Source organism: Uloborus diversus, chromosome 5, assembly GCF_026930045.1.
Source record: "Uloborus diversus isolate 005 chromosome 5, Udiv.v.3.1, whole genome shotgun sequence".
Lineage (NCBI taxonomy): Eukaryota > Metazoa > Arthropoda > Arachnida > Araneae > Uloboridae > Uloborus > Uloborus diversus.
The window spans coordinates 33,697,701-33,718,512 of NC_072735.1; the positions used below are offsets into that span (position 1 = coordinate 33,697,701).

A 20,812-nucleotide genomic window follows, 5' to 3' on the forward strand; every position below is an offset into this window, starting at 1 on the left:
GATTCGACTTTTTAACCTTGACTTTCAATTACGCAATATTTCCCTACAGTTAATTGGCACCATTTCGTACATTCGTGAATGAATTACGTCTTTTTATTATCACAGACAAGAAAAGTTGGCATCGACGAAAATGAGAGATCTTCAATTATCGCCAAGAGCACAATTGTGAAGAACAAAGTTGAAAATAGTTTCCGTCATTTCTATTCGTAACAAAACACTGAAACTGCGAGGCGATGCCAAATTTGGCTTCGAACGCGGAATAGAATTCGAGGATTTATATTTATACCCAGAGAGTGCTGCTGTGGCGAGTTTGGAATCAGAAGGAATAGTTGCGCATCTACCATCTAAGATCTACCGAGAGTGTTGCCAGATAGAACAGAACAGTTTCCCCGTCAAAGAATGTTTACTTTTCTCGTTCTCAGCGACTTAATTTTTTTTGACTGAAATTGAAATGCTTCCAATGGTTGAGCTATTTTGCATTGTTTTAATTACTTCACTGGCCTTTGTTCAAAACACCTGTTTATATTTTATGCTATTTTAATTTTTTCCAAGAACAACACGAAGATTGTTGAGCAGATGATATATGCAGGGGTGCCCAAATAGGGAGGGGGGGGGTCATGGTGCAGACTGCGCCATTGAAATTTGGGGAAGGGGTGTTTTTGGTGATATTTTTCTCATTTGGTGGGGGGGGGGGGGGTTCCGCTATATTGAGGGGGTGCGCCCATGCTCTTAGGGGGCATCCCTAACTTACGTATGAAAACGGCGAGGAAACCCTAAATGTTAATTCTCACCTTAAACCGAGCTTAGCTCTAATTATTAGAAAAGAAAAAAAAGGAATTCCGATGAGACTTCAGACATGTACAGGGTGTGTGTTGATTCTTTAATTGTTCATTCTCTTACAGTTTATGTAACTATCACGAACCATAAAAATGTTTTGTGCTATTAATTCTCTCTCTCTCTCTAAGAGAGATTAATTCCAGATTCTCAGAACTTTTTACGGAGTTCTCTATTTTTTTTAGCACTGAGTCTTAATAATAACAGAATTTAAAGAACAGTTCTAATTCACAGAACTTTCCAAGTTTTACAACTAGGCCCGTTATTCCGAATTTTTCTTAGAAGGGGGGAGGGGGGGGGGGGTACGCATACTCAATGCAAATTTTATCAAAAACGAAACAAAAACCACGCTTATTTTTTACGTAAAAAGATTTATATTTTCAAAGCAAGAAGGTGGTGTGTGTGTGGGGGGGGGGGACCTCTAAATAACGGGCCTCTTTACAACCTCTTTGGCACAAATCTTTTGAAACTTTTTAAAAGTAATTTCCAGCACACAAACAAGTATTAGTCTCACTTAAAATATCTAACATTTATGTCAAATAATACCAAAAAAAAAAACATATTTTAGCTATTTCTAAAGTTTAAACGTTGGAATTATTTTTTTCCTTTCGTCCTGTATAAAAACTTGGTTCTGAAAAATGGCAGCAGTAGAGTATGATATTGAATTTTAAGATTTTACCTGATAATGCATTAACATACTATTTGGCCATCATCTGTCTAATAAAATTAAATAGAACATGAGGATACTCAACGATTGACAGTTATCTTTACTCCGCAACCTCATCAAATTCCGACTCTTATGTCAGATGCTTCATCCTGTCTAGGGATTGCAATACCGAACCGAAAATTCAATACCGGTATTCGGTATTTTTAGAACGTAATACCGGAATACCGGTATTGGAAATTTTTCAAAAAATGATTGAAAACATATAGTTTCGTTGCCGCACTTCATAATTTTGTACAAAAATTGTATTATTTATGCAAACTTATTGTGAACAAATATAAAATGAAGGAACTAATGTCATAATAAAAAAAAAATTCAATAATAGTAAAAAATGTAATACATTTATTGAATTGCCTAAGCCACCCGGGATTGAAAAAAAAAAAAAAGCTATAAAGCTGTAATGAACACTCCAAAGAAGCTACCAGATAAAAAATCATGACACATTATGTAATGTTTTTTCACGAGAGTTTAAAATTTCAACTTCTGGTCACGCATTAAAGTAGTGCGGTCGCGTTAAATAACTATAATAATAATAATAATAATAATGAATACACTAAACTGAACTAAAATAAAATCAAGAATATTCTTTTCATATTTTAAACATACCCTAAAATCATTATAACAACGAACTTTAATATCTGTTACTGATTCAGGAAAACTCCTGCGTCATTGAACTTCTAAGAAAGTTTTCAGAATTTCGTGAAATATTTCGGCCATAATTACAAATGAAGGCTGGAATGACTAACTGCTCTTGCTGTTTGGGCTCCAGCCAATAATTCTTTCTAAAGGTGGAACAAAAATATGCATCATTTGTCACTGTCATTTCCGCCGTAGAACGTTAATTTTCTTCTTATTATCGACGGACACACAACTTGATACGAAGAAAGGTTGCAAAAATATGAGAAAATCTTATTGAAGCTTCAGATTTTGATTAATCAAAGAGTTAAATCTTGTAAATGTTATATTAGTGAAATTAAATTTCAGAGAAAAATATGGAGAATACAATAGAGTATAATAAAAACGTAGTCATTGTTCCTTAAAGTAGAGGTACTCTTATTAGCTTTAAACCAGCAAGTTTTTCAGAAATATGCTTTTTCTACAAAATAAATAATTACACGAAAATGAATTTCTTAGAAATACTGAAAACTTTACACAGCAAATGTTAGAAAATTTTCACTTCCCTCGTATCGAGAAAAATCGTGTGCGCTGTGTGATATTTCCAAGTGGCTTGGAATTTCATTTTTGTAACAGTTATAAAAGCGTTTTTCTAACTACGTGTATGACATAAGAGATTTTGAAAAAAATGAATCTTAAACTGCAATTTAACGCTAAATTTCAATTTTAATTTTATTTTTTGTGCATGGAGATATTTTAAGGCAATTACAAGTCCTACATTTATTTAATCTGTGTAGTTACTTTTATAATGGAACATATATAAATCTGTCAACTTTCAAATAGTTCTCAATTTCTTAAAAACATAAGTCAGATAAGTTTTAAACACATTTGAAGAAAACATCGTTCTTTTCTGCTGTTCTTACCGATAAAAGTTTAATCACGGATTAGAGCGAAAAGTATGGAGGACCTACAGAATCGATGGTTTAAAGGCATTGCATCGATAGAGGTAAGTTTCAGAAGTATAATTTTATGAGATTTTAAAAAAACTTTACAATAAAACGCTACTATTTTGATGCCTGGAAAACTCGTTGTGCTTTCGTCAAGAACAAAATATTAAGTAATATTATTACTATTGAACTTTAAAACGAGGAAAGTCGTTGTAATTGTGCAAAATTTAGAGTATGCAGAAAATTTGTAGCTCTAATAAGTTACAAAAATGATGAAGATATTTGTCATATCTTCATTTATATGACGCGCTTTTCCTCTATTTCCAAAGCTTCAATCTGGATTCTGTGGAACCATGAGTTTCTTAGACTTTTAAAAGGGGTTTCGCATATAATAAGTATCAAATTTATCAACGCGCCAAAATGTTATGAAAACTTTATTTATCATAAATTATAAATTCTTGAAAATGATTTACTTGTAAAAAAAATAATGTAATTGTTGCTTTCGTTTCTTATTCATAAAATATATTTTAAAAATTCGACCAAAAGAAGAAAAAAAAAAGAAAAAGAAAATTTATTAATTTGAATTTTGACATCTTGAATTCAAATTATGTTTTTCGCAATCACGAGTGTGTGTATGTAGGCGTGTGTGTTTGTATGTAGGCGTGTGTGTTTGGGTGTGGGGGGTATGTGTGTTGTGTGTAGGGGTATGCGTGTTGTGTGTAGGGGTATGTGTGTTATGTGTAGGGGCATGTGCATGTGTGTGTATGGGGGGTATGTGTATGTGTGTGTAGGCATATGTGTTTGTGTCTGTGTGCAGGCATGAATGTGTGGGTAGTTGTTTGTATGAATGTGTGTATGTGTTTGTGTGTGTGTGCATGTGCAGGTGTCTGTATGTATTTGTGTGTGTATGTGTTTGTGTATGTGTGTGTGTATGTGTTTGTGTGTATATGTGTGTGCACGCGTGTGTGTGTGTGTGTGTAGTTGTGTATGTATGCGCGTGTGTGTAGGACATGGATGCAACCTGGAGACGGCTTTCGCTATAGGAGCAGCATCGTGAGGACCCGGTCGACGGTGATGGTGCAGAGGGTGGCGGTGGGAAAATAAAATCAAAGGACATCAAAACAGTCAAGTGAGAACAATAAGCAATCATAATTGCTCAAAAAAACATTAGCTATCTTACCATTCATTATCTTAAGATGTTTGTACCTTATAATGTAAATTAAAGGAGCAAAAATAATTTTATACATTTGAGTTGGTTGAGGCTTCGATATCTTATTTTTTTCTGTTCCTTGATCAAAAGGGTCCTTCCAGAAAACGGTAAGCCTGTTTCTACAACATCCACAACCATTTAGAAAAGAAAAAAGTGCAAGCTTTGGGAATAACTGTTAACTTTACAGTAAATAGTTGAATTGTATTTATAGATGCAGTTTTCACGGAATTTATTTGTGTTAAGTGCATCAATTATCTTTTTGTCTTGGTTACTTTCTTTTCAGTTTTCATGCCCTACGTACTACATTAATTTATTTTATGTTGACAACTCTAGTAATTTTATTTTTATGAATTAATTTTTTTCTATTGGATTTCAAATAATAGCTTTTTTGAAAGAAGAAAAAACCCCTAAATTCAGACCCCGTGATTTTTATTATTTGTTGCCAGTTTCTATTTAATAACAAAAAAAAATACTTGACATTAATTTTTTATAATATAAGGCTTTTAAATGGGTTTTCAGTTTTCCCTTTTGATTCTACAGTTGCAACTCAGTCTGGGATTTTTAAAATTTTTAATTTTATCGTTGTTTTAGAGCAAGACTTCAGTCACAGTTCTTATAATGACGATACGGCAAAGGTATTCAACCTTGTACACAGAGAGGAACACTTTGAATTAACCATTTTCTCAAAGGAGCCTCTAGATCAAAAAGATAATGAATGATAAGATAGATTATTGAATATATTCTGTCAATAATATACAAAGCCAAAAGTATTTTCAAACGTAGCAAATTAAGTTTTAAAAATGTTTTTATGACTTTGCTGACATTGTTTTGTTGCATAATATTTTTATGTTTGGAGTTTTTATTTTTGTCCTTAAAAGATTTATTTTTTTTATTTTTTTTATTTTACGAGTAAACCCCCTTTAAGAAGTCGATCTTTCACAAATATCAAATCTAAAAAAAAAAAAAAAAAGATTTTGTGTTCAATGTCAAATTTAAATTCAACAGCCTATTATATATTAAATCTAATTTAATACATTATCAAATACCATATTACCCCGCATTATCCGGCATGCTGGAAAAAAAGGAGGTTGACCAACATGCCAGGAAAATCGAATTTTCCGGCATGCCGAATATTCGAGGTTAATTTTGCAACAAAACGAAGGCAAATTTCCCCATTCAGTTCGAATTGTGTATTGCATATAATATGAGCTTGTTATTTATGGTAGGTCATTATTAACGGCTTTAATTATATGCCAATACAGTAATCAATTCAGAAGCAATCACTGTTATTGCGATTTGTTCATTATTTTATCAAATAAATTATTTTAGGTTTCTTTTAGAGGGGTGAGTTTAATTTTTATTTATTGAAGGTAAGGGGCAGCAACTTACTGCTTAAATGTTTGCCGGGCAGTTCATGGGTAACTGATTGGCATTCACAGAGCAAAACGGTAAGTATTTTAAAACATAAACCACGAAATTTTAATTAAAAAAAAAGATATTTTCTCCTCTCTTATTGCACTTTTTACGCTGAATTTCATGGTATAATTGAATTTCCAAAATACATATTGGGTGATTCTAGAAAAATTGTTAAAAGCATGGTAACTGACTGACATGAATGCAACCTGTGCGAAAAGTAATACTGATTCAGTAAGAGATTTTTCTAAAAGTAAATGTAATTTTTATTAAATTCAATTAAGGATCAAAGAACAATGAATAAAATTTCGACCTATGGCATTTGAATTGAAAAATATTGCTACAATAAAAAATTACAGTACTTAGAGCAGTTTGACTGACATTTCTGAAAATTTCTAAATATACTAATGCAAATGTTCAAAATTAAGATGCAAAACTTATAAATGAGTTTACACAAAAAGTAAGCAATGAAAATATATTTGTTAAATTTAATACAGTGGACACCGGTTAATTGAATTAGTGGTTAGTTGAACCAACCGCTTTATTTAATCAAATTGTCAGCCGCTTTATGGAATCAAAGGAACAAACGTGATTTATATAGGAGGCAACCACTGTATTGCTAAAATAAATATTGTATTTTTTTTGACACGTTGTAACCGATTGACGTATTGGCAACTGACTGATATTACAAACATGCAGCACAAAATAGCCATAAAAATAAGTAAAAATGAAAAATGAAAACATTTTCTCTTAGTATACTGATTTCCTTAAGCTGAATTGAATGGTATCATTGAATTTCTAAAATGCATTTCAGATGATTAAAAAAAAAAAAAGAATGTTAAAAGCATGGTAACTGACTGACATGAATGCAACCTGCGGGAAAAGTAATACAGATTGAGTAAAAGTCCATCCGCTAAAAGCAGAAGGATTATTCATAAATTTAAATTGTGATCAAGAAATAATAAATAACATTTCGGTATATGACATTTGATTTCATAAATATTACTAAAATAAGAAAAATACAGTAATTAGAACAGCTTGCTGACTGACATTTCAAAATTTCGTACATCCTAATATAAAAATTTCAGAAGTATGCAGTAAAACATACAAATAAGTGAACAAAAAAGCAGAGCTTTCTTTGCCATTAGGGCTAGATCAGGGGCCCTTCAGCCTATGAGGACCCCAAAAATAATAGACCATATAGAAAATTACTAAAAAATATTTTTTTAGTATTCAAATTATGATGTTTAAAAGTAAGGGCGATAAAATACGTATATAAAGATTGATTTGTAACAATTTTGTGTTACCTAGTACTTTGTTCAAGTAGTTTACACCTTCAGTGCACCCTAGCTATAGTTTATGAAATGAAAAAACTGTAGGAGCTTGCAACTCTGTAGTACTTCCTTCGATAGTATATATTTTTTTTTTTTTTGGTATAGCGTCTATAAATGACCGAATATCTAACAGCCTTTTGAACTTATAAATAAAACTCTACGCAACAGATAAGCAATTAAAATAAGATTTTATTTGTTTCTATCGATAACCTCTTTTCCCTTCATAGTTTTTTTTTCTTAGGTTTTAAAAATAGATTACATTTTTGTAACATTATTGAGCAATAAAAAGTAAACTTCTTTTCTATTTCCTCTACATCATTTTAGCCACTCATATGTTTGAACAAAACCTTTTTTCAAGACTGTCACCTTAGCCTTTCCCCCCTGTGAAAGTTGTGATCTTCTAAATCTGTCTTTTGGTTGTATTGACTGTAAAAGAAGTTCCTCTTTTGTTTTGAATCGATGTATTTTTGGAGTAGCAGGCAATTATTTTCGAAATTTAGGCCCAAGCATTATTAAATTCTGTAAGAATGAATAATGAATAAAATCAATAAAATATGTTGTCATTCTAAAAATTAAGGGTTAGATTGTTTGTTACCACTTAAAAGGCTAAAAATAAAATAATTTTGTTTTCAGGAGTATTATTTTAAATGCATTGCAGCCATTTTAAAGTTTTATGAGTATAACAAAATACACTAATCTTTTTTTTCTTTTAGTTAGAATTTTTTTTGATGAAAAACGTTGATTACTATACACCAAATTTCCTCGTAAAACCCGGAAGACAGAGACGTCTGTTACGGCATATTTTCAATACGAAAAATTAGAAATTAAAACCTAACTTGATACACTTCAAAAATATATATTTCAAGCTTTTTAATGAAATACAATACTTATAGTTTTGTTAAATTAAAATTTTGATGCTCAGATTGACATTTTCGTGGAATTGCCCTGCTTATTTTTCATTTAATTTTTTAAAAATTATTAGTTATTTAATAATATTTTTTTCTTGTTAAAATAACAAATGACATTGTTAGTTAATATTTTACAAAATTAAATTGTTTCTTAATACTAATGAGATATGTATTGAACTTACATTCATTTTTAAGCTGAACATATGTTTTTTTATTGCATTATTATTTTTTTCGTAACCTCGATTTTTCCGGTATGCCGGAAAGGACCAGGTAAGTGTTATTGAAAATCTGATGACCCTCGAATACGGGTCACCAGATGCGGGGAAATACGGTAAAAGTAAAGTAAATTCAATACTCACTCTCCACCTGTTCTTTACTCAGCTCCTCAACCTATAAAAGAGGGAAAAGTTTTAAAATTGTGTTCACTATTTAAAAATTAATAAATAAATAAAAGATAAAAAGACTAAATTATGTTCCTTGAATTTATTATAAGTGAAAAATATTCAAAAACTAAAGGGTGTCCTAAAATTTACGGAAGATTTGAATTAAATAGAGTATTTATCAATTTAGTATTGGCAACGATAGAAATGAACCAGTTTGACAGCTGATGGTTTAGGGTTGATGAAATTGAAGCTCTATAAGAACGCATTTCATTAATGAACTGTTAGGATAGGGAATAACAGTTCATTAATGAAATGTATAATAATAGTTGGAATAGTAACAGACATACGTAGGAAATGTCTGTTACTGCATCAGACATTTCCTACGTATTTTCTCGTTTTAAAATCAGATTTAGTTCCCTAGAATAAGTGATTTAACACTAATGGGGGGATTCCCTGCATGACATGCATCCGCTCGATGCTGAATTTCTTCAAAAAACTTGTTTCTTTTTAATATATCACTGACCATACTCTTAGAAAGGTTGTTCCAAAAATTACGCAAGGTTTGGATTAAATAAAAATCAGTTGGGTTAATGACCTCCTCCACTTTGCTGGTATATACGCAATCTTTTGTTGAAATTCTCATATACAGGGCGTCCCAAAACGACCGCATAAACTCTGCACAATTAGATTCCTCGTTGGGAGTACATAAAACTGCCCAAAAAAGCATTCCTGTACGATGCATAGTTTTTTTGAGGAAAAAAAAAAGAAAAATGAAGTATAACGTCACTACCGGTGCAAGGAAAACACTTTATTGAATATTCAACAGCAGTTTCCGTACATTACATAAAACAACAAATGCGACGTCATACTTTGTTTTTCGTATTTTTCTTGTAAACTATGGATCGTACAAGAACGCTTCTTTGAGCAGTTTTTATGTACTCCAAACGAGGAATCTAGCTGTGCAGAGTTTATGCGGTCGTTTTGGGACACCCTATTTATAATAGCGAATGATCGAGTAACGCTGCTGACATCACCAACAATGACATTAGCGCCACGACATGATAATTTTTTTTTTGTAATGTTTGACATGCAGGGAAAGGCTTTAATATGACAACGCTAAACTGAATCCGGTAACTTAACTGTTTTACTGGTAATACTGTCATTTTAGTAGAGCGAATAAACGAAAAAGTGGTTAACTATTAACGCTTTCTACCGGAGTTTAGGGTTAATCCACTAGAGTTAGGGTGTAACATTTCAATAATCAAAATATCACCTAACAGGCAATTGCTTCGTTCAAATGTAGAAACAATTTTCATCATACCTTGACGCAGTGGCGCCGACTCCATGGGGCTTGAGGGGGCCCGAGCCCCCTCAATAGTTTGTTTTGGGGGGCAGAGCCCCCTCAATAATTTAAGAAATTATTTGTCATATTGTGGTTTCTAAAATCACAAAATTATGTTGGTATTTTTTACTTTCCTTGTTTGAAGATAGTTACATTGTAAAATACATTCAGTAATGAATTAAAACAAATAACTATTGCTGTAGTAAGCAGGTTAATTGAAAACGAGTGGTGTGAATAAGGATAGTGTTACGGTGCTGAGAGCATTCATAGAATTTGTCCCAGTGCGCAAACCTTCGGATGAAGTCTGTCGTCGCCGGCTATCTCATCTAAATAAGTGTTGCTGATCTGGAAAAAATATATCAGGGTTTGATTTGTACATTTAATGGAAGGCGTGATAGTTTTCTTCAATCATTAGAGTTAATGAAGTTATCTGTTTATTAACTTTTTTAACTCTATTAAAGCATTAATTTTGAGACATTATTTTTATTTAATGAACTCTGGGCCTTATTCAAAGCAAGCTTAAATTAGTTATTTCACTTTTAGTAATCAAAGTGCGACATCAATCTTTTATGCTTTATACTTTTAATGATAGTTTAGATTTATTTAAATATCATTTCAATCTTTTCAGAGCTATATATTCACTGCTAATAGACTAAAAGTATAATTATTACTGTAAATTAAATTAGCTTTTCACAAAAATACCATTTTTTTTTTCAAAGCTAAAAAATGTGTCGTCTTGTCGATTTTCTCAGAGTGTCGATTTACCGAGAGTCGAGTTTTTGGGGTTCTAATGTTGATCATGTGACTCTAAAATGCTTAAAAAACTTTAAAACTCACTATTTTTTATCTCAAATTTAGAAAATTTCAACTAGCAAGGCTCCCGTTATGGTACCCTCTCCCCAATAGTTGTTTTGAATCGGTGCTACTGGGAGTGTCTTTCCATGCAACTCAAGTGCACTACCTTGTATAGTGCCGTAGCCTAGCTATGGTACTGCACGTCTCCCCACAAAATGGAACTGTAAAATTATCCCTCACTTAAGGCAAGTGACATGATCTAATTGAAGCAGAAAATTTGTGTACCAATTTTTAGAATGTTTTACTTTGAAAACGCCCTGTCACATATGTTTGTTTGTATAAATTATACACGCCAGAAAATATGTAAGTTTTCATTTTCAAGGCACAAAAATCTGAATTTTTTCGGGGGGGGGGGCTTCGTGCTTTAACATACTCCCTAAACCCCAGTGACATCCGGCCCCCCCAATAATTTTTCCGAGTCGGCGCCCCTGCCTTGACGGGCGACTTTCTAGTTTTTTATGATAATCTTAATATATAAAAATCTTCTGTGCGGACGTTTGTCACCATAAGGCTTTTAAACGGCTGGACCGATTTTGATCACATTTTTTGTGTGTAATTAAGTTGTGGCGAGCATGGTTTCGAAGCGCGATGAATCGAATCGGAAAAGTTTTTGTTAATTAATTAATTATTTTAAACATTGGATGGTTATATCTCCCAAATGATTCATATTTGTTTTAACCTATTGTTGAGCGAGAACTGAAATAAATATTTAACCCGCTGCCAAAGGACAATAAGAAAGCCTCTGCTTTTTGTAATGAAATTTCCTACTGTGATATGTCAATTGAGAATAGATAAAACGTCGAAGAGAGAGAAAGTGAAGCTCCTTCATTTCTCTCTCTTGAAAGCAACGATTTTAGGTCCCGTAATATATTTCAAAGTAAAGTACTAGAAAGTTCACGAAAAACGTGTGTTCTGTCGTCGTAGTTGAACCATGTGACTGGATCAGTGCAGTAGGTTTTCCTGACCAAATGATCAGAAAGTACCGTACTTAGCAACGTTTGTTTCTCGGCTCAAAGTCATCTGAGTTTTGGCACCAATGTCATGAATACTTTAAGGATTATCAAACTGATCTGTACATTATCAACTGATCTGTACATTATCAAAGGAAAATATGATAGAATTTAAAGACGAAACAAATTTTATTTTCGTCCATATAAATTACAACAGGGTAGTTCTGTACACAAAAGATCAGTGCAGTGGAAGATTTTTATCTTTGGTGGAAAGAACAAATTAGGCAATATATGAAGTTTTAAAAGTTTTCGTTCAAAAGATTGGACCGCTAATTAGTCGGAGTTGACTTCTCTCACTGATCTGCTGGATTACAGTAACGTGGACTTTGGCTATAAACAACAGGATTGCGTGATCATTTGTTTACATTTTAAAGCTACTGTTAATGTAATTTATTGTATTTTTTGTTAATTTGGCGAAATATTTCAAATTGCAAAGAATTGTTTTCCGTTTTTAAAGAGTGTTTAGTCATTTTAGTTGAAGAATTTTTATTTTACATCGGAAGGAGGGGGGGGGGGGGCATGAGTGATTTTCGCTTATTCAGAGAACAATTTTTACCTTTATCATTTATTTAAACGATATCCTTTCGATTGTTTTGTTCTTTTTCATATGGCGGACGTTGCAGAGGGATTTCCCGTTTGTTCTAGATGGGTAGTTAGTTTTTTATACTTCATATCTGAGGACGCTTTTTACCCTTTAAGTATGGCTGAAGGAGCAAACCATCAAGTACGGGAGAAAAAAGAGTTAATAAAACAACTGCTCAGTGGGAATCAGATAAATCAAGTTGTAATAAATATACGCATTCTGACACCAAGCAGCTTAAATCATTTTCTTTTTACCTTTTTGTTTTCAACAGAACGGTTCAAAAAATTTTTTAACTTTTCAATTTACAAAGTTTGGACATAACAACGTCTTTCGGGTCTTCTTGTTTTGTATAAATATTAATGCAAAGAAATATCCTTCTTCAATGCACGAGTGGCTGTCAGCTTGTTGACATAAACGATTGGTTCTATACCTGGAGGGGGGGGGGACTCCTAGGAGAAGGCGTAGAATTAATTTCAAGGGAGGCTCGAATGTTTAAAAAATAAAAATTAAAATAATCATATTTAATAATATAAAAATAATCATGTTTGAAGTCAAAGATTTATGTCGGGAGCTCTCAACCTTTTAAGATGTACTACTCTTTTTCATTAGTGAGATCACGCTCCTTTCGACCCCCACCTCTATGATGTAAGGCAGTGAGAAGCAAAGGGATGTAAGTGCCAAAATTAAAAATTTGGAGAAAATCAGTACAAAATGTAGGTGAAACTCTTCTCCGTTTTGGGGCTTGAGATGATACTAGTAGACCTGGTAATTGCTGTTATAAAGCATGATTTAGAAAAAAATTTCAATGAAAGCCTGCTTAGGATCTGAACTTTGAACGTGTTTTACTCGAAAATGTAAATAATCTACTGGCATCACTTAGCTTCTCACTGCCTCATATGCAGTCAATAATAGTAGTACAATCGGAAAATTGAAATTTGAAACTAAGCTGTTCATTAAAGGCAAATACTAGGGGTGATAGTGGACTGAAGTAAAATTTTAAGACAGTGTGAAATTTTCTGAAGCTATGAGGAAGCTCAATTCCCCCCCCCCCACCCCCGGAAACACTTTTCAAATACGCATACAAAATTCATTGAAATCACTGACAAAACCATTAAAAAAAATTTTTGTTTTTTTAAAAATAATTTTTGAGTTTTAAAATGTGTTGTTAGCTTAAAGTTTTTGGAATTTACGGACATTTCGGTTCACAAACACCCCTGGGAAAATACAGATAACTTCGAAACCAACATTTAATATAACTAAACATTTTGTTTTTTGAACATATTACTATTAGAATATAAATCAAAGATTTAAAAAAAAAAAAAAACTGAATACAAATCAATTTGAAATAATCAGGACCAAGTGAGGTTGACATATAATGCCAGTCACTTTCATCATACATGCATTAATATACATAATTAGAAAATCGCCCGTTTTTTCGTTTCTTGATTCCCCTGAAATGACACAGTCTTACCAGTAAAACCGTCAAGTTACTGGATAGAGTTCAGTCTTATCACGATCAAGTCTTTCCCTGCATGTTACACATTATCAAAACATATTATCAAATTATCATGCTTTGGCGCGAGATTCATCGTTGAAACACGCGGGTTACTCGATCATCGGCTATTATTTATATGAGGATGTTAAAGAGACATAGTACATTGTATTAATGGGAGGACTACCAGTTTTTATCATGAGCAATTTTTTGAATATTAAATGGTAACCGTGAAAAAGCACACCTCAGGTTATCTTTAATACCTTGCTCGGTATTTTGACTTCATGAGTGCTAATGTTAAAAATTCAGATTCATAGGGATACGTGGAACAAAACTACAGTTAAAATCTTAAAAAACAGGGTAATAATGTCGAACATTTTAAGTGTGATCACAAATTTGAGCAACTTATAGATAGTTTTACTTCATATTTTATTTTTTAAACATTCGAGTCTCCCTTGAAATTATTCTACACGACGACATTGGGACACATTTATACAAAATGATCATCGACAATTTCGACAAAAGAGTATGTAATATGTACCAGCAAAGTCGAGGAGGTCTTCAGCCCAATGTGATATTCCATACATAGCCTTTATCCTACGCACTTTATGTTGCAAAGCAAAAAAAAAAAAAAGTAGAAAAAAGAAAATTTGAATTTTTGGCATTTTAAATTCGAAGTATGTTTCTCGCAATCACTAGCGTATGTGTGTATGTAGGTGTGTGTGTGTTTGCGTAGGCGTGTGCGTCTTTGTGCTTTGTGTAGGCGTGTGCGTGTGTGTACGTACGCGGGCGTATGTATCTTTGTGTAGGCGTGTGATTGTGTGTATATACGCGGCCGTTTGTGTGTGTGTATGTACGCGCGTGTGTGTGTAGGCGCTCGTGTGTATGTATATATATATGCGACATAGTGTAGGCATTCATGTGTGTAGTCATGCGTGTGTGTGTATATATATATGCGACATAGTGTAGGCATTCATGTGTGTAGTCATGCGTGTGTGTATAGTGTATGTATGCATGTGTGTGTGGGATATGGACGCAACCTGGAGACTGTTTTCACTAGAGGCGCAGCATCGGCAGGGGGCGATTGACGGTGGTGCTGCAGAGGAAGGCGGGGGGAAATAAAATCATAGGAAAGTCATTCAAAGGTCAAATTTAAAATTTAAAACAATAAGCAGTTCGTGATTGCTCAAAAAAAAAAAAAAAAAAAGAAAAGAAAAGAAAAGAAAGAAAAACTATGATTTCTATTTTATTCAAATCTTCTGTAATTTTTGAAATAACCTTTCTGAGTGAATGGTCAGTGATGTATTAATAAAGAATAAGTTTTTTGAAGAAATTCAGCTTCAAACGGATGTCATGTCATGTTTCTAGCATATAAGATAGCATATGTTAGTTTGCTAAATTTTACAAATATAAATTACTCATAGATAGAGGAAGAGAGTGCACTATTAAAGATGCTAGAAATAAGACTTTTAATTTTTGAATAAACACTTGTTGGACACACTGGAGGTCTAGCCTTCAAATAAAACAAAAATGTAAGTTATAAATAAACAAACAATAATATAAACAAACTAATAAAATGATAGTTTGGAAGAGGAATAAATATTTAAAAATAGTTTGCATTAAATAGTGTTTACTTACAAATCTCAAATTAGTTAAAAGTAACATCACTGCTATAAAAGGAATGAATAAAGCGTAAAACAAAAATTTCACCAAATAGCTCAGTCATAAAGTAAGACAAAACAACGTTAGAAGAAGCACAAATTACAAATTTGTGCTTCTTCTAACGTTGTTTTGTCTTACTTTACTGTTCAGCACAAAGGTATTTATTTTCTTAGCTCAGTCATAGTTCGTTTCGACAGTGGACCTTTTATTTAAAAATGTCGTTTATTCTTAAAAAATATATGCCTTAAGTCTATAAAAAGAGAAAATGTAACATAATTTCAGTTATAGTTCTTTAGTTTTCATAGTTAATGCATTGTTTAAATGAATATTTAAAATTTTATTTAAATTAATGTCTCTTGAAATATTTGTAATTAGTAAGGTTATAAATTAATTGTAATTATATTTATTATTTTTATTTTTGTTTCAGAACTCATGGAAGTGGAATGCTAAAGAATTTTCTACACGAAGGATTCTTGGCTGGAGCCTGTGGAATAATGATTATATTAAGGTAATGGTTAGTGGACTTTTTTTTTTTTTTTGTTGAATTTCTTAATTTGTTTTGGCTAAAAAAATGAAGTGCTCAAAATTTGCTGTATTCAAACAGGGCCGCGCCGTCCCTATGTGCAAGGTCGTGCGGTGCACGATGGCGCCAGAGTCAAAAAGGCGCCCAACTCTACCAATCGAAAATGCTCCAAATGGTGGAAATCTCTCCAACCGAAAATATAAAATTGAACTTTTCACAAAAGTATATGAATGAGGGCAGTGAAATTATACTGCTCATTGAAACGAACAATCCGTCTCGTTGTCTATCTAAAAGGAAAGCTTATTGCCTTATTGTGTCTAAATAGGCTACTCAAAAGTGCAATATTTTACACTGAAAGCACGTGATACTAATTAGTGCTTACATTAGTATTTTCTTCCTAATAATGTAGAGCCGTGAATGTCATTTCGGTATATCTATGCACGATGTTGAGCATACGAGGCGCAAGAAATTTGCTGTTCCTCATTTTAGTTCTTGCGGTGAAAATGTCTGCGTGGTAATACGTCTCTTATGCGTAATATTTATACATTTTAGACAACAATTTAGGGTAACGTTTTTAGTTCCAAAAATTAAGACTGGACCATAATTATATTATTCTGCCCTTCCCCTTTGAATAAAATTTACTTGCGCGTAATATCTATACATTTTAGGCAACAAATTCGGCTACATCTTTAGTTCCAAAAAGTAACGACTTGTTTTCGATATTAAATTCAAAACCTTTTTAACGATTCTGTATTTTAGAATTACTAGTCATACCGGAAAAGATTCAGTTCCAGATTTTAATGTGAAATATTCTCTATACTTCAGTTGAGAACATAATCAGTACTCTGTTGTCATGTTTTGACAGGCATAAAAGAAGTTTGATTAATGACACTGTGTGGAAAAAAAAAACTTCAAAATGCTTCTGCCATTACTCTTGCTGATTCTTATCTAAAATGACCCCCCTGAATCAAAATATGACGACCACTTTTCAACATCAATATCCACTTTTTAGGAATGGTACTCCGCAATTATTTCGAACATAGGTTGAGCCTTATACTCTGATTTTATGCCGAAAAATAAGTGAAAAAATTGTAAAACGCTAGAAAAAAAGATCGGTTTTGATGATTTTTGAATTATTTTAGGGGAGAATCTCCTATGAGTCTCTTGACGCAGTCTAAATGTTCATGCTTTTAAATTTACACCTCTCTAGGTCCTCAGAAGAGTGTAAATGGGCTAATATAGTAAATTATCCCTTCCCCTCAAAATAAAAATAATGGTATAAAACTGTAGATAAAATAAAAAAAAATGGTGGACCGCCATTTACAAAAACGTGGAACGTGATTGGGGGAAATGGTGGCCAGTTTTGAATTCAGGAGGACATTATTTTAGAATCAGACAACAATATTGTCAAAAGCATTTTTAAGATATTTTTTAGACCTCAATGTTATTCACAATTAGAGCGGCGTTTAACTTAGATATTTTAAATATTTTCTTTTTTCCAAAACACATTAGCATATCAGAGGTGTTACTGAACTCGAAATAACTTCAAGATATTAAGTAAAAAACATAAAGTGTACTCAAAAATTAAATATTTAGATTGTTTTTTAATAAATTAAATGACAAACTTTTTTTCGTATTATATTTGTTTGCAAAACCTCACACATTACAACTATATTTTCCTCGAACGCCACTCCTTATAAAGGCGCTTAAAAGACATTTGCACGACGGCGCCCGACCACGCTTGACGCGGGCCTGCATTCAAATCGCCACACTGGATAATCTCTTACCTTCGCCGAAGTTAAGCTCCAAAAAAAAATCCTATTTTTACCTCGTTGCCATCAGAAAGTTATGAAAGGAATGCATTTAAAAGTTAAAATGACACTGGAAATATTAAAGCGTTGGGGAAAAAAATCTCACCCTGGGGAGAGAGGGGCTTCCCCCAGAGGTAGGCATAGAAAAATTTCAAGGGAAGTGTGAATGTATTCATAAAAACAAAATAAAGTAACAAGACAAAACTAACTACTCGTATTGCCAACTCGATTTTGTGGCCGCATGTAAATATCTTTGATATCGCTCTGCCCCCCCCCCCCCTCCCTCCACTTTTTTTTAGACTTTTAGTGTAGTTTTTTGTCCATTTATTCAGTCTCTGTGACTGAATCTGAGTTTTCATCACAAGCACACATAATGTCAAAATATCGAGCAAAAACTGGACATTGAAGAGAACCCGAGAAGGCGTTTTGTGGCACTCACAACCACATACAGTAGACGCCGGATAACTGAAATCAGTGCTTAAATGAATCAGCCGATTTAATGAATCAAATCGCCAAAAACAGAAAAAAAAAAAAATCCACCTTTTTAGAATTATCTGTGCATTGAAATAGCCGCTTAATGGAATCAAAACTATTTAGAGCAAACGCGATTCATATTAGCAAGCAAGCCACTGTGCTCAAATTTTGTCAAAGACTAATAGGGGCAGGGTCACTACATACCTGATATTTAATTTGTTTTTAGTTCCTTGATTCTTCTTATTTTATGTATTCTCAAAATAGTGTGACCAAAATGATGTTAATTCTCAGTAAATTTTAAATTTTATGTACGTAATAACTATGAATATTTTAATTCTTTAACCAGTTTCTGCAGTCTAGCCTGCTTCAGTTTCAAATGACCGATTGTACCCGCTTCTATTGACCACATAGGGCAGTGCTTGGAAGGAAAGGGTGGGGGTGGGGGGCAAGACTTCCTCTGACTTATAGCAACAGCAAAATTACTTAGATTCTATCAATCGATCCTAAAAGATTCGTCACTGTTAAGTTTACCGAAAAATGTAACTCGCCTTTTATCTAATTTGCTTCTCATTGAGGCAAAAAAAAAAAAAAAAAAACGAGAATATTTTTTTTTTCGAATTATTAGAGCTAAAAATGTAATAATTTTTTAACATTCTTAATTTTTTAGGTAAAAAGATTTGAATTTCTCGTTGGTGCTTAAGTAAAATATTTTTGAACCGTTAAAAAAATACTTATAACGTGATCAAATGAAAAATCTTTTTGTTCACCTCTATATCAAGAGCTTTTAACTAATAAAAGCTTTTTTTGAAGTAAATACACCTTTTAATTCATTTTTATATAAATCTTTAACATTTTCTTTAGACATCAATACATTTTTTCCTTATCTTTCTGTTTTTGAACTATCCAAAATTGAACTACGAACTGCGCAGTTCTAAAAATGAAACATGAGAGTTCGGAGTCATGGCCGATATTCTTAGAAAAACGAGCTGATGATCACATAACTTCCTTTTACACCAATTTAATGTTATTTCCCCAATATTGGAAATTTTAATGTGATTCAATAATTAACTCTCTAAATATCGCCAACAGTGGCCAAATTAAAACCAGATTTTAAAAAAAAATTGCCAAATTTGTCACTAAGTTGGTGACAAAACTTGGCGACCAAAAGACTGGCGATATATCGCCAAGGTTCCGCCAAACTATAACACCACTAAAATTAACAATGATTTCCCCCCAAAAAGGTGCAAAAGACCCCTTTAGAAATACCCGAATGCAACCAAAGCGGGAGGTGCGCAACTAGATCCCACTAGGAGCCTACGTACCAAATTTCAACGTTCTAGGACGTACCGTTCTTGAGTTATGCGACATACATACGCACATACGCACATACATACATACAGACGTCACAAGAAAACTTGTAACTAGCTCGGGAATCGTCAAAATGGATATTTCTCGTGTCTATACATTCTTAGGCACTTATCCGCTTGTGGTCGATTCGAAAAAAAACTTAACATTCATTCGGGGATGAGCAAAACGGAAATTAAGGTCGATTTTTGAGTGAACATTTTTTCGCGAATACAATACTTCCTTTTTTGTAAAAGGAAGTAAAAAATGGTTTGAATCGGATTGTTCTTTGTAAAGTTCTTTGTTTTTTTATTTAACAGTTCATTTATGTTTGGAAAAAGGGGACGGAGGAAAGAGTAGGGTTGACAAACACATTTTAGCTTTAGGTGATGTTGACGTTGATGACTGCTGAAGACTGCTATCATCAGATGGCAAAATTCTTCGGTAGCTATCATTTGAGAGGAAGTCCTCCTGGTTGTCATCTTGATAGCCAAATCCTCAACTAATCACAACATTTTGCCAGAAATCTAAAATCATACAACATGTATCTAAGGTATATATCAACAGTTCTTCTTCTCCTGAATCCATTGGAGGTCATATCTATCTATCATGGTATGTTGCTCTAGCTACAGAAAAGTCTCTCAATGAGTTCCGTTACAGATCATTTATCAAAGTAGCTGCAAACATCAAGACTGATCTCTAAAACTCTGCCGTACCATCAAGTTAACCTGTAGCTAGGAACTTAATGGTGAAGTACCGGTATTAAAAAATGCTTGATGTCACATTTCTTACTCTTTCCTTCCCCCTTGTCACAAACTCGCAATTTCACGACCCCCACCTCCCACACACCTTAAACATCATTTGTGTTGTAGTAATCCACAACTACTTCTTTATTGTCCATCAGGATTGTCGAATTCATTGAAGAATGAGGAAATGCGCGATCCTTTCGAGTAGGTTTGAAATTTATGAATGGCAAGTGTTCCATTTTTTGCCATGAAAGTGCGTGTCTGAAATTCTGTAACTTTTCATTGGTTGAATAAAATATAACAAAGTGGCACATCAAATTGAAGGAAATTTAAAGCTCTACAACTTTGTGGTTGACAATTTTCATGAATACTGATCCCAGGAAGCACTAGGAGCAAAAATGTTTGACAAAAAGAGAGAATTTTTCCGAAAATCATCGATTTTCCATAACGTATACCTGGAAAATTATTAGAAATTTGACATATGTGTAGAAACAATTTCATAGAAAATTTATTTTGCTTGAATTTTTACTTTGAACGCATTTTTTCCACCGTTTCCGACATTTTCTCGAAAACCCCAAAATTTTCTTCCCCCACTCCTTCCC

At 33.0% G+C, this 20,812-nt stretch overlaps 1 protein-coding gene across 1 annotated transcript in view; it reads right to left on the reverse strand.

The window, feature by feature from the left end:
- LOC129223417 (troponin C) overlaps positions 1–20,812 on the reverse strand; it is a 29,870-nt gene that overhangs the window by 7,375 nt on the left and 1,683 nt on the right. The window contains exon 2 of the mRNA XM_054858015.1: positions 8,345–8,375. Coding sequence (XP_054713990.1) covers positions 8,345–8,375 — 31 coding nt within the window. The remainder of the gene's footprint in view (positions 1–8,344; positions 8,376–20,812) is intronic.